We start from the raw sequence: 14,648 nt of genomic DNA on the forward strand, positions 1-14,648 counted from the left end.
CTTTTAATATTACTCTTTGTTGCATTACTAATATAACCTAGGAATAACCGGTGGGTATAGGGTCAGGTGCTGAAGGGACATTGGGAGAAGTGACCCAGAAGGCAAGAGGTGAGTCTTCTGTCATGCCCGCATAAGGGTTGCTTGAGGGCTCCTTGGTCAAGTGGTAACGCCAGTGTCTGGGAAGGCACCTGTTACTTAGCCGACCACGAAAGGGAGTCTCCTTTCCTTGGAGGAGTCAGGGCACACTCTACTCCACCAGCTTCTTGTGGAAGGCTGGATATTATCCAGGCCTGCCCGCAGTCATCCGGAGGCCTAAACCCCTCCCTGTGGTGCTGTGCTTCAATGGGCACACTCCTCGTCCACTTTCATGTTCCTCCCATACTCCTGGTTCCTCTTTGAAGTTCGTAGTAGATAGTGGTAGAAGGAATAGGGAAAATCTTAAAGTCTTTGATCTTTCTTATAAGTGCATAGAAGAAAACGCTGACCTATGCTGCCTTCTCTGTCTGCTTCAGCTACCTAAGAGGGAAGGGCCCCCTGTCCAGTGATCACGTGACTTGCTTCACCTTGTCAATCACTTAGAAGATTCACCCTCCTTACCCTGCCCCCTTGTCTTGTATGCAATAAATATCAGTGCACCCAGCCTTTCGGGGCCACTTACCGGTCTCCGCGTCTTGGTGGTAGTGGTCCCCCGGGCCCAGCTGTTTTCTCTTTATCTCTTTGTCTTGTGTCTTATTTATTACAATCTCTCGTCTCCGCACACAGGGAGAACACCCGCTAAGCTCCGTAGGGCTGGACCCTACAGGCTCCAGAGCATGCCTTCCAAGCACGTAGCCCTTTACCTCTTGGGGAAGGGAGCAGAAGTCCATGCAGGCTTCCTGCAGGCATCCTCAGTCCACACTTACCTGCTCTCATGAGGCTTTCAGGCGTTTGGGGGAAGCCCTGCGTGGTGAGTGAGGGGGAGAGAGAAGAGAAGGCTGCATCTCCAGAGAAGGACGAGACACGCATCAGAGTCACTTCCTGGGGGGCCTCAGAGCCGAGTGTGGCTGGGAAGATGACATTAGCTGACCTACCTTGTGTCAGGCACTGTGTTGACCTCCTTCCCTGCGGGGATGACTTCTGCACTTTGCCGTCAGGAGCCATAGCATCTTTGTCATAGCCTTGGGAGCCAGGCTGGTATGAGTTCAAACACCCATGCCACAATTCCTGGTCATGGGCAGCTCACCCAATCTCTCAGAGCCGCCCTCCTCCCTGGGAGGGGGTCTGGTAGCCATCACCTCCATCACCGTCAGGAGGTTCCTGCAAGGTCCTATGGGTGGGGGGGCCATTGTCCCCTGGGAGGTCTGCCTCTCCCATCAGGCCCTACCCCCAATTCTTTTTCAGGCCTCAGGGACACTCAGCCCTGGGGCTCCGTCCCCCTGCTGTAATCAGTCACTTTCTTCCTTTTGTAGATGCTTTGCTTATTGTTCATCCCAAGTTCCGTCAAACTGTGGCCTTTGAGGAGCTCAAAACAAGCTGATTGATGACATTCACCACCACCCCTGCCCGCCCCCCCCCAAAGCTTCCTTCCTGAGACCAAGCCAGGGTATTGCTCACCCTCTGTGCCAGAAGGTGGATTAAGCTACTTATACGTAGTCTAGCTTTTTTCTTGCAGGTCAGGATGTAAGTGAGAGACCTTGGGACCAGCAAACATTTTGCCCAGCTGTTGGGGTGTGAAGAACATTTCTTCAGTCCAGGAGCAAGAACAGCGGACTTGCTCCAGGGGAACTTGGGCCAGTGGGTCTATTGCGCCAAAAATGCTGACCTTCAGGCCCCGCAGGTGCTCTCCTGGGGCTGAAGTTGGGAGCAGCCAGGCTTCTGGGCACCACCCAGGCTGGGGGAGTGGCTGTCCTCAAGGCAAAGAGAAGGAGAAACGGTAGGCCTGGCAACCTCAGCCAGCTTATCACTGGGCAGCTGCCAGGGGCTGCCAGGAGGAGAAGCAGGCGCTGAGGGGCAGGACCATGTCAGCCGTTGGAAGAGACATTCAAAACCTGGACTGTTTTCTTACTCCTGCCACGCTGGGTCACTTTGACTGGCATGGAAGAAAGGAAGGCCCAGGGTTTCAATCTCATTTTTCAGAGAGGTGGATCCACAGGAGTTTTTCTTCCCTGATCGCAACCCTTCAGCAGCCCCCAGAACCTTCTGGAGGACTTTAACCTCCCCTGCATGGCCTTTAAGACCCTTTGTGATACTGCCCCTGACTCCCACTCCACCCTCCCCTCTCCCTTCTGGCCTGTACTCCTCACAGTTCCCCAGTGCTCTCAGTTGATTCTCATCTCCAGGCCTTTGCTGGTGCTGTTCCCTCTGCCTGAAACACACTTCCCCATCCTTTGTCATCCTCGCAGCCCTGCTTCCTCAGTCTGCAAAGCAGCTCCCCTGAGAAGCTGTCGCCACTGCCCCAGCCCTCCCTGGCCACCACCCTGTGCAGTCATGGGGTCTGCTTATGTCCATCCTTGCAGCTGGTCTCAGCTCGAGGGGGCGGGGACAGTGTGTGACTTGTCAGTGCATGTACCCGGCAGCCAGCGCGGGCCCTGGCCCAGAGCAGATGCTCTGTAAATGTCAGATGAAGGAGGAAGTGATGTACTCGAGAAGGAATGAGGGCACATTCCCCCCACCTCTCACTGCAGTGGGGCCCTAGCCCTGGGAGCCGGCGCCTCTGAAGTTGGAGTTTCCTGGGTCCCTTTATCAAGAAGAGACCACAGTCAGGGGGCCCGGCAGAGGGTCGGAGTCAGCTTGGGAATCCCAGCCCTGGCTGAGCATGCTTTGAGGGGGCGTCGGGATGACCTCACCCCCTGGAGGGGGCGTCGGGATGACCTCACCCCCTGGGAACTCTCGCATCAGAGCCCACTCAAGCGGAGAGGTCTGCCACTTAGGCCTGGATGGAGTGAGCTTTTCTCCCTACAAGCAGCATTGCAACCTCTGGCCTCTCTGGGATGTCCTTGCAGCTGTTGATGGGGTTTTGTTTGCAAAGCAAAGGGAGCAGAGTGGTAGTTTCCAGCGCGGGCTGGCCCTTTTCCCTTGGGGATGCTGGCCAACCAGGCCTCTGAAAAAGGGAACAAAGTCCAGTAAGCTGGTGTCTGTCTCCTGAGTGCCTGTCACTGCCCCATTTGGCAGAGGTGAGGAAGGGTTGGTTATGTTTTTTCTTTTCTCTTTATTTTTTTTGAGATGGAGTCTCCCTCTGTCGCCCAGGCTGGAGTGCAGTGGTGCGATCTCAGCACACTGCAACCTCCGCCTCCTGGGTTCAAGTGATTCTCCTGCCTCAGCCTCCCGAGTAGCTGGGATTACAGATGCCCGCCACTACACCCGACTAATGTTTGTATTTTTAGCAGAGGCAGGGTTTCACCATGTTGGTCTCGAACTCCTGACCTCAGGTGATCTGTCCACCTCGGCCTTACAAAGTGCCGAGATTACAGGCGTGAGCCACCGTGCCCAGCCTGGTTATGTTTTTTTCCAGCCCACTTTTAAACCCACCAATGGAAAATGGAACTTTGTTGGCAAAGGTGACTGATATCTTGGCCCCTCTGGATATGGCGGGAAGCCTTGCTAAATACCAGCCTTGCCTTTTCCTCTCTCTAGAGCACAGCCTGCCCCCCTCACCCCAACACACATGAGCACCATGTTGCTTCCTACTGCCAACAGTGCTGGTTTACATTTTGGACTGGGGCAAATGTCATTTGAACCAGAGATTTCTCACTCAAGGTCTACAGTCCAAGGACGCATGTTATAAAGGTCCAGGTCCAGGAAGCCCCTGAAGTTGAATATCAGATTGTGCATGGAGTCTGGGTATGTTTCTAGGGGGAAACCCTGAAGTTGAATATCAGATTGTGCATGGAGTCTGGGTATGTTTCTGGGGGGAAACCCTGAAGTTGAATATCAGATTGTGCATGGAGTCTGGGTATGTTTCTGGGGGGAAACCCTGAAGTTGAATATCAGATTGTGCATGGAGTCTGGGTATGTTTCTGGCGGGGAAGCCTCTATAGATTTTATTGCTTCTAACAAGGTCCATGAACCATTCCCCACGCCCCGCCAACCCAAAAGTTATGGCAGCTGCCTTGAAGAAGGGGTGGGGTGGAAGAAAGGGCATGAGCCTGGTCCTCTCAGACCCTCAGTTTCCTCATCTGGGAAATCAAGGTGGTAAAACCCACTCTGCAGAGTTTTCCTGAAGATTAAACCCAATAAACCAAGACATGTACCCACTACATAGCAGAGGCCCAGTGAAACTCCAGTGTAATCCTCATGTTCAAAGGAAGAGGCAGAATAGACGATTCTCCCATTTGGCAATTCCCTTTCCTGGTGGAGAGGAATCTGCTGAAAACCTCAGCCAGCATGCCATCTGCGGAACTCCAGCAGGCTGGAAGCCGGCGTCTTGGGGCCAGAGTATCGGGAGCTGTTGCTTCCTGCCATCCTCCTGACGGTAACTGCCATTTCCTTGGGCTCTTTTTAGATCAAAGGAAGGGCTAGGCTGGAGAGATGAGTGGGGACCATTCAGGGGATGGCACAAGGCGCATTTAGGACGCCTGCTGGCATAGTTTAAAAATAGGCTTCTGTCCTTGGACACCAAGGGGAAGCAACCCCAGGGTTTTCAAGAGGCCTCTGCTGGCCAAGGTTATGAGCCCTACACGGGAGAAAAATGTTTCAGAACGTATTTTCCCAGCTGCCACAGGTAGGTATCTCTGACCCAGGAATAAACCTTTCCTAGTCAAAGGAACTAAATAAGGTGGTTAAAGGAGGAGATCAAGTGTTTAATGAGCACCTACTACATGCCACACACTGTGTGTCTGATGAGTTTGCTTTGTGTCATCCTCACAACAACCTTGCAGGGTAGAGATGATTTTTCCTACTTTTCTAGGTTGTTGGGGGCTGGGGCAGGGGGAACAGAGAAGTTAAGTACGGACCTCAAGATCACATGGACCGCAAGATCACACAGCTAATAAATAAGCAAAACCAGAATTTAAACCCAGGTCTGACTCCAAGCCTGTGCTCTTTTTAACCACCTCTCAAACTGTGATGTAGAAATAAAAAGCATGAAAGAGATGGAGGTGAGGGGCTTACCCAGTGGTTGGACTTGTTATTTCCCATGGGGAAGGGAAGGGAATAGCTGTTTGTTTAACATCTACTATGTGCCAGGACTTCTGCCGGGATTTTTCTATGCTCTCATTGCCCCTGCCAGCAGCCTGAGACAGGGGTCTAAGGTCACGTGCCATTTAGACATGACAAAACTGCAGTTCTGGGAGGTACAGTGACTTGCTCAAGGCTCTCAGACAAATCAGTAGCAAAGCACAGGCTTTCATCCAGAGCCCATGAAGTAAATCTCAGAGCCACTCAGGAAGCAGTTCTTATGTTGACCGGCCTTCCAGAAAGACTTGCCAAGGCTGGGCAGTGGTGACCCTGACAGCCAGAGTTCCCTCCTCCCTAACCACCCGCAGACACTCATCACCCACCCTCCAAATCTCTGCCATGCATTTCGAGTCCGGGCACTGTTTCATTGACTAACTGCTGGAAAGACACTGCCCTCTAGTCTTGGTGGGGCTGGAGCAGCCTGTGATTAACCATGGGGGTTAGGCTGGGCATGGTGGCTCATGCCTGTAATCCCAGTACTTTGGGAAGCTGAGGTGGGTGGATTGCTTGAGCCCAGGAGTTCGAGACCAGCCCCAGCAACCCTGACTCTACAAATAATAATAATAATAATAATAATAATAGCCGGGTGTGGTGGCACACACCTGTCATCCTAGCTACTTGGGAGGCTGAGGTGGGAGAATCACTTGAGCCCGGGAGTTTGAGGCTGCAGTGAGCTGTGATCATGCCACTGTACTCAGCCTGGGAGACAGAGCAAGACTCTGCCTCAAGAAAAAACTTAAAAAGCCATGGGATTGACCAGGTGCAGTGGCTCACGCCTGCAATCCCAGCACTTTGGGAGGCCGAGGTGGGCAGATCACTTGAGGTCAGGAGTTCGAGACCAGCCTGGCCAACATGGCGAAACCCTGTCTCTACTAAAAATACAAAAATTAGCCAGGTGTGGTGGCGGGCGCCTGTAGTCCCAGCTACTCAGGAGGCTGAGGCAGGAGAATCGCTCGAACCTGGGAGGCGGATGTTGCAGTGAGCCAAGATCACACCACTGCACTCCAGCCTGGGGGACAGAGGAAGACTCCATCTCAAAAAAAAAAAAAAAAAGCCATGGGATTTGGGCCAGGGCTGTCCCTTCTCCCTTCTATGAACGAGAAGGGCAACTGCAAAGGTCTCCACTGAGTTCCCACCTCACAGAAACCGCACCTCCCCCACTTCTTCTTAGAGTCCCTGGCCTCAATTCTTGGTCAGAAGTGGGGGGCACGGCTCACTGGCTGGGGCCAGCACCCACCCAAGGCCAGCAGGGCCTCGGTCTTTCATGGGAGGATGGCCCAGGGGATTTAGTCACTGGCGTGGTTTGGGGGCCTCTTCCTGGCAGAAGAGGTTTTATTTGTTTATTATTATTATTATTATTATTATTATTATTATTATTATTATTTACCAGTGACAGGGTATCTGTTTGAGTCTGGTCCTGGTGCCAGAAGCTAAGGATCTCTGCACCCGCAGACTTGGCCATTTTGGGGGAATGGCTGTAGTGACTGCCAGGAGGCGAAGGGTGGGGGACATTTGGCCCTCGATGGAATATTCCGCAGCCATGAAACAAGCAGAGAAGGCTTGGGAGCGATGTGGGAAAATGCTTTCGATGTAATGTTGAATTAGAAAACAAAAAGCAGGACACAAAATTGTCTGTGCACTCTGATGGTAAGAAAGTTAGGAAACTACTTATATTACTGAGTACTTCAGTGGTACTTATGGAAGAAAGTTAGGACAGGGGGAAAAAGCACGGGCTTGAGGTCAGACAGGCTGGGGTCATATCTCAACGCTGCCCCCTTGCAGCTTCAGGGAAGTGTCTTTGCTGCCTAGAGCCTTGTTTTCTCCTGGAAAAATGGAGACACCAATCCTGTAGGTGAAGCTTTGTTTTAAGAATTAGCTGGTATCATGTGTCAAAAAAAATCCAGCACAGCCATGGTACATCGTGAGGGCACAGCCCACAGTTCTCATGTGGGATCAGGACTGGGACAATGAAAAATGCAGAGACAGGGTTCAAAAGTTGGGAGAGGCAGCGGGTGGGGGGGACGGGTAGATTTTTCTCCTCTTTTCTGAACTTTCTATGATGTGGCTGTTGTGTTTGTTGCAGCAATTTCAATGATAAAGTTCAGGTTTGCCACTGACATCTCCAAACTAGGATGATCCGCAGGGCCCTTGGAGTCCACCCTCCACATTTTTCTGTTTCTTATAGGAACCACTTTCCCTGAACCCAGCTAAAAGCAGATGCTGGTGTACTATTTGAGATTGCTTATTGTTTTTCTTTTATTTTAAGCATCTTCCATTTGTGTAAATAACACATCCTCTTAGAAACTTTTTAACTCTAGTTTTCTTTATCTCACGTCAGCGCTCTGGTCTTGGGGAGGAAAAAAATAAAGACTGTTTATCTCTTATTCCCTGAAGGAAGTCAGATCATATAATCAAGATTAAACAAATATGTAAACTTCGCTGGTTACTTGGCCGCATTTTTTCCTAACATATAGTTGGTTTTGCAGGAAGCTTCCCCTATAGAAACAAGGCAGTACTTCTCTCCACCCCAGTATTCATTTAAATTGCAGGCCGCTCTTAAAGAACATCTCTTGGGATTCCCAAGCCCTTCTGTAAAGAAACTCTCTGACTGAGAGATGAGGTCGGAAAACAACAGTGATGGGGAGGGGAGATAAAAATCATCAAATAAGGGTGGCCATGGACGCTGGTGCTCAGAAGGGCTTTTGATATGTGGTCATATTTAATGTTTCCTGGAGGATTTGCCAGCTGGAGGGGGCCTTGGCCTGCTGGGCACTGGGGGAAGCTGCACCAGGAGCTGAGTGTCGTGCACAAGGCCACCGTGAGCGTGGACAGCACAGGCTTCTGCTGTCCCTGAGCTATCTCTGCCGATGGTCTGCACCCGGGTGCTGTTTCCCCTGCTCACTTGGGATTTGTCCATTCCTCTTAACCTCGTGGTTCTAGAGATGGCCCACAGCCTGACTCTGCGTCCACCCTCCCTGCTGCCCTGGAGGCCCCTCCCTGACAGGCAGTGCAGGTGTGGCCGTGGCCCTGCTTTGCCAAAAGCCCTGTAGCGGCTCCCTCTTGCCCATGCAGTGCGTTCTGAGCCTCTTGGGCTGGCATTCAGGGCCTTCCCACCTGGTTCCTGCGGTGTCTGCAGCACCCTCGCCCTCACCTCTACAAGGCAGTGACTGCCCAACCTGGCACACCCCCTGCCACACCCACCGTATCACTTTACCCTCCCCCCAAATTCCAGCCTCCCCCTGCCTCTGCCCCTACCGTTCCCCTCTGCTCCCTCTCCTCTCTCGAGACCTGGCTCAGTGGGCATCCCACTATTCCCAGCCCCTAACTGAGTCCAGGGCCTCCTCCAGGCCCCTAGTCCCCCCGGTGCCATCGCCTGAGATGGTCTTTATCACGCCTGTTGTCGTTGGGCATTCAGTTGTGTGTCTGCTTGACCTGGAGAGACTCAGATCTCCACGAAGGCAGGATGTGTGTGATCTGCAGAAAGAATAACTGGATGAAGAAATGAATGAGCAGTGGAATGAACGTTTTGTCTGCTGCCTGTGCCAGTCCAGTGCCTGGCAAGTCTGCCCAGGGGTGAAGGAGGTCAACAGGCAGCCTCTTGCCTCCCTCTCCTACCTTAGGGGTCTATGGCTCAGCCCTTCTATCCATCTTGTGTTGGTTTTTAAAAGGCAGAGAGACTATGGTAAAATGGTAAAAAAACAAACAACAACAACCACCACCACCAAAAAAAAAACAGAGCTGGGATCACACACACCTGGCTTCAATCCCTGGTTTCATCTCTGCCCTTAACTAAACCAGCTGTGTGACTTTGGGCAAGTGACTGAACTCTCTGAAACTCCATTTCGTCATGCATGCTGGGGATGGCTAACAGTAGTCCTTACCTCACAGAGACACTACGAGGATTAAATGATGAAATGCATGGCACATGACCAGCCTAGAGTAAGTGTCTGAATGTGCGGTGATTCTATCAGTCAGGACATTGTTGGTTGCTAGTATCAGAAACCCAGCTCAACCTGGCTTAGAGCAGAAGAGGGCGCCCCTAGCCAAAAAGTCTGCAGTCATCTGATTGGCCACCCTAGTATCTAGAGTTGGAGTGAGGTCGATCCACTAGCTGGTGGAAAGCGAGATCTCCCAAGGAAAACTGGAGCATAGTAGCCAGAAAAAGAGGGATGGATACTGGGCAGGCAGAAGCAGCAGGTGCCCCCATGACTAACTGTAGGTGGGAGGTGTAGAAAGGCAGAGGCCTTCACCACGGCCCAACGCTGAGGGAGGTGGTGCTCAGCCACCCCTCGTGGGCCTTACCCTTCTTCCATGAAAATGACCTCCATATTCTGCCTCCCTGCATCAGGGGAGGCCTGGCCAGAAGAGCCCAAGAAAGGGTTTTCTGCCCTGACCCTGACTGACCTTGAGCTTGGGCAGACCCCTCTCCCTCTGTTGGCCCATTTTCCCATCTGTAAAATGGGCTTGTTGGAGGAGATGATCCCTGAGGTCTGCTCAAGCTCTAACTGTAACACAGGCAGCAACTGGTGTTTATCAAGCCTGGTGTGTGCTGAGCCCAGGGAAACCAAAGACGGCATGGACAAGCCCCTGCCCTCCCGGATCTACTACTGGTATCTCCCTACCCTGTCCTTACCACCACTCTGCTTCCCATTCAAGTGTCTGTTGTAGAACCAAAAGGCCAGCTGGGCATGGTGGCTCATTCCTGTAATCCCAGCACTTTGGGAGGCCGAGGTGGGCAGATCACTTGAGGTCAGGAGTTCAAGACCAGCCTGGCCAACATGGTGAAACCCTGTCTCTACTAAAAAAAAAAAAAACATTAGCCAAGCATGGTGGTGCACACCTGCAATCCCAGCTACTCGGGAGGCTGAGGCAGAAGAAGTGCTTAAACCCAAGAGGTGGAAGTTGCAGTGAGCTGAGATCATGCCATTGCACTCCAGCCTGGGCAACAGAGAAAGACTCCATTTCAAAAAAAAAAAAAAAAAAAAAAAAAGATCCAAAAGGACTTTTTCAATTTGTTTTATCTATTGAATATAGTTGAAATGTCCAAAGCAAGTAGACTGAATGTTTTCTATTTTCCTACATAAAAATGAATGAAAACCTTCAAATCTCTACTACCTTCAAGACATATCCAGAATCTGACCCCTTCCCACCAGCTTTACTGGTACCTACCCCCAATAGGAGCCATCATGATCTCTGCCCTGGAATAATCCAGTAGCTTTGCTGGCCCCAGCATCCTTGCCACCGCCTCCCAGCAGTCCACTCTGCACACAGTGGCCTGAGCACTCCTACCATGTCTCTGCTCTAAACCTTCAATAAGGTCTCATTGCATTCAGAGTAAAATGGTTAAAGAAAAATCAAACAATAGGATCTCCCCACCCCCCACCCCAGCTCTGATCTCATTTCTACCCGCTTCCCTCCTTGCTCCTACCATTCTGGCTAACTGGCTTCCTTGTCATTTCTCAGTGACACCTCAGGGCCTTTGCACTTGCTGTACCTCCTACCTGGAATGGTCTTCCCCCAACCACCCTCCCAGCTTATTTGCTTGCCTCCTTCAGGTCTCTGCTCCAAAGCCACTCATCAGGGAGGCCCTTCCTCAAAGTCCTAAGAAAACACCTCTCTCTGCCCCGCCTTGTTGGCTGAATTTTACTCTGTAATGCTTCCCTCCAGGAAGAGTACGTTTTTCATTGTCTGACTTTGCCCACTGGAACGTCAGCTCCATCAGAGCAACAGCCTTGTCTGTCTTGGTGATTGCTGTATTCCCAGTGCCTGGCATGGTGCCTGGCACATACTAGACACTCCCTTCATATGTGTTAAGTGAAAGAATGACTGAAGCCCCTTATGTTCCTTTCTAATGTGGAACCTTGGCTTTTTTATTCCTTATATTTTGTCTTCTGTGGGCCAGCGGCTTCTGTTTAGAGAGGAGCCTCCCAGCTTCCAGGCGTGATTTCCTCCCCCCGTGACTGGGCCTTCCTTCTCCCGTGACTGGGCCTTCCTTCTCCCAGGGCCTGGGAAGGGGAGCCATGTCTTGTTTGCCTCATCATTGCCTCTCCCTCTTCATTTTCCCCTGCCCTAGCTCGCATCAGGCTCAGGATTCATCGAACCCCCCCACTTCCACTCTGTGGTGTGCCCAGAGCACAGTGCACCCCATGGCTGGACGTGGGAGGAGTGGTCTTTCATTCCTGGGGTTGCCATTCTCATTGTGTGCCTTGGGCGGCCTGTGGTTTCTGAGAATTTGCCATGAAAATTGTACTCAGCTGCTGTGCGAAGAGCAGCAGAGATTCATGTAGTAATCTCCCGCCCTGCCACCTCCCAGGATCCCAGAGCCCCCCAGGAACCGCCCCTAGGATGGGAGGAGGAAAGGCAGGGGGAGAGGAAGACACCCACTTGATATTGAGCCACCTGGCTTTGTGACCAGATCCTTTGAAAGACCACGCCGGGATTCCCCAGGTCCTTCAGAGCAGAATGTCTTTAGAAATGAACCCCAAAGGTGTCCATTCCGGAAAAGCCAACGTTGCTCATAAGCAATGCCTTCATTTTCTGTGGCTGAGGGGAGGGGAATCCCTGAATCCTGGCTTGGATGTGCTTTGGAACCTCAGTAATATATATCATCAGTAATAATATCATATTATTAATGACTTGTTACATACACACGCTGTGCCAGGTAGTACTCCAGGGATTTCATCCACATTCTCTTTCAGCAGCTGTGTGAGTGGAGTCATGTCAGGCAAAAAGACAAGCTAGAGAAGTGACAAGTCTGCCCCATACCTCCCACCTAGGAAGTGCCAGAGCTGGGATTCAGGCTGCCTTGGCCGTTTCTATTGCCTGACCTGTCTTAGCTTTTGAATAAAAGTAGGGGAGGTATTTGGATGATTTGCACAGAGAAAAGCAGCCAAATATCTCCACTACTAACCCCAAGAATCCAGGGCTCTGTTGCTTTTGGAGGGACTCTGTGGCCCAGAGGTGGCCCCGCGAGGTCCTTGTAGCTGTGGAGGGATTTGATGGGGATGGGGAAGTTATTTGGCCCCTGGCTGGCTGTCGTGGTAAGCTCTTGGTGTTGGCGCCTCTGACAGGGAAACAGCTCTAGTGCTTCACCACACACACTAAACCTTGGTTCGCTTATCTGTGGCACGGGTATGCTGACTGCTGTGGCAAAGAGATTAGGGCCAGTTAGGGTCGGTCTCCCTTTGGTCTAGCCTGGAACCTTCTTATCAGTAACCAGTCCTGTTAAAATGGAATTTCAAATGAAAATGATTGTTAAGTAAAGACCAATCGGGGCCCGCAGGAGTTCGGAGGAGGCCTAACCGTGCTGCCTGTGTCTTTCCGCAGACCCGAGCCCACCGGCGCGCCTCCTGGCCACCCGGCCGTGCTGCGGCCCCGGCCCCGAGCGACGCCCGGTCCTGGGCGAGGCGCCGCGCTTCCACGCGCAGGCCAAAGGCAAGAACGTGCGGCTGGACGGCCACTCGCGCCGGGCCACACGGCGCAACAGCTTCTGCAATGGCGTCACGTTCACGCAGCGGCCCATCCGGCTGTACGAGCAGGTGCGGCTGCGCCTGGTGGCCGTGCGCCCTGGCTGGAGCGGCGCGCTGCGCTTCGGCTTCACCGCGCACGATCCGTCGCTCATGAGCGCCCAGGACATCCCCAAGTACGCCTGCCCGGACCTGGTCACGCGGCCGGGCTACTGGGCCAAGGCACTGCCCGAGAACCTGGCGCTGCGCGACACGGTGCTGGCCTACTGGGCCGACCGCCACGGCCGCGTGTTCTACAGCGTGAACGACGGCGAGCCGGTGCTCTTCCACTGCGGCGTGGCCGTGGGCGGCCCGCTCTGGGCGCTCATTGATGTCTACGGCATCACCGACGAGGTGCAGCTTCTGGGTAGGTCGCGGGCGCGGCGCCCCCTGGGGACCTGGCAGCGGTGCCTTTGCGCGTGGGTGTATGTTTCATTAGTAGCCACAGTCACTTATGGAGAGCTCCTTTTGCCAGGCGTGGCACTAAGCGCTTTACGCCTTTTAACTAATTTATTTCTCACAACAACCTACCCTCCGGTTTTACAGATGCGAAAACTGAGGCATAGAGAGGTTAAATTATTTGTGCTGCAAAGCCAGGATTGGAACCCACATGGTTTGAACCCATGCTCTGGCCCAGGTTCATTCACTCACTCATTCCTTCACTTCCTAGTTTATTTGCTCATTCATTCATTCATTCATTCACTCACTCATTCCTTCACTTCCTAGTTTATTTGCTCATTCACTCATTCGCACATGTATTCATTTGCTCACTCCTTCACCCATTCATTCACACACTTCCATTTGCTCATTTAGTCGTTCATTCACTCATTCAGCGTCAAACTTAGGCTCTAATCACAAACACCCATGGAGTACCTCCATGGCATGTACAGAGAGGAGTTAGGTGTGGCGAACCCTGGCCCACATTAAGGGGCTGGAGGTGCTGGGGAGGCTGACAGGTGTGAGCCCGATTCTCACGGAGGAGGCAGCGGCTAATGCCCAAATCCTGATGGTGAGAATTCATGGGAGTAGAAGTTTGCTACCTGTATCTCAAGACCTTTTTTAAAAAATTGAGGTAAAATTCACATAATAGAACAGCAACCATTTTAAAGTGTACAGCTGAGTGGCATATAGTTGTCAGCCATCACCTCTATCCAGTTCTAAAACATGTCATCACCCCAAAGGGAAACCCTACCCATTAAGCAGCCACTCCCTGTTCTCCCCTCGCTCCAGCCCCGGCAACCACTCATCTACTTTCTGTTTGAGACCTTAGCTCTTGAACCTACAGGTTGCACCGGAACCAGCCCAGCCTCGACCTCTAGGGGAGTAAAGGGAGAGCAGGTTTGTCAGGGAATCTGGACACAGCTCTTGGTGTAGCTTAGTGTAGCTTATGTGCATTGTTGAAATGCATGGATCTAAAGGTTTGCAGGTGTTGACAGACTGATGCACCTGTCCGTAACCCCAGAGGTGATCCTTCTGAGTCAAGCCTTCTCTTCTCCAGAGGTAGCCACTGTTCTGATTTTTCACCATAGGTTAGTTTTGCCTGTTTTTGAACTTCATGTGAATGGAATCGCACAGTATTTGTCCATTGGTATCTGGCTTCTTTATCTCAGCATCGTGTTTTTCAGATTCATCCACATTGTTCCTGTATCAGTAGTTTGTTCCTTTTTATTGCTAAGTATGCTAAGTAGTAGCCCATGAACTGGATTACCAGAGTTTGTATATCTGCATGTTTGGGCTGTTTCTGGCTTTTCAGCCCTGCATCTTGTGGGAAAACCCTGGCCTGGGATTCTTGATCCTCTACCTCATCCCCTTCATTACCCCACCATTGGGCAAGGAGGAAAGATTCATGCATCCAAGCTATGCCCCAACCCACAGAAGTAGGAAGACAGTGGAACATCTGAATGGTCAAGAGCAGGGTGTTGCATCACATAGAACTCTGTTGTAGAACTGACTCTCCACTTGCCAGCTGTGTGGCCTTGGCCAGGTAAC

At 51.9% G+C, this 14,648-nt stretch overlaps 2 protein-coding genes across 2 annotated transcripts in view; both read left to right on the top strand.

Annotated features, from left to right (window-relative positions):
- Positions 1 to 14,648, top strand: part of NEURL1B (neuralized E3 ubiquitin protein ligase 1B) — a 50,742-nt gene that overhangs the window by 16,569 nt on the left and 19,525 nt on the right. Inside the window, exon 2 of the mRNA XM_034960968.3 lies at positions 12,481 to 13,026. Within this exon, the coding sequence (XP_034816859.1) occupies positions 12,481 to 13,026 (546 nt within the window). The remainder of the gene's footprint in view (positions 1 to 12,480; positions 13,027 to 14,648) is intronic.
- Positions 1,192 to 11,822, top strand: LOC134730406 (uncharacterized). The gene is made up of 2 exons (XM_063604356.1): positions 1,192 to 1,312; positions 8,159 to 11,822. Exons 1-2 carry the CDS (start codon positions 1,192 to 1,194, stop codon positions 8,641 to 8,643), a joined length of 606 nt encoding a protein of 201 aa, XP_063460426.1. The 3' UTR covers positions 8,644 to 11,822.

Source organism: Pan paniscus, chromosome 4 (genome assembly GCF_029289425.2).
Source record: "Pan paniscus chromosome 4, NHGRI_mPanPan1-v2.0_pri, whole genome shotgun sequence".
Classification (NCBI taxonomy): Eukaryota; Metazoa; Chordata; class Mammalia; order Primates; family Hominidae; genus Pan; species Pan paniscus.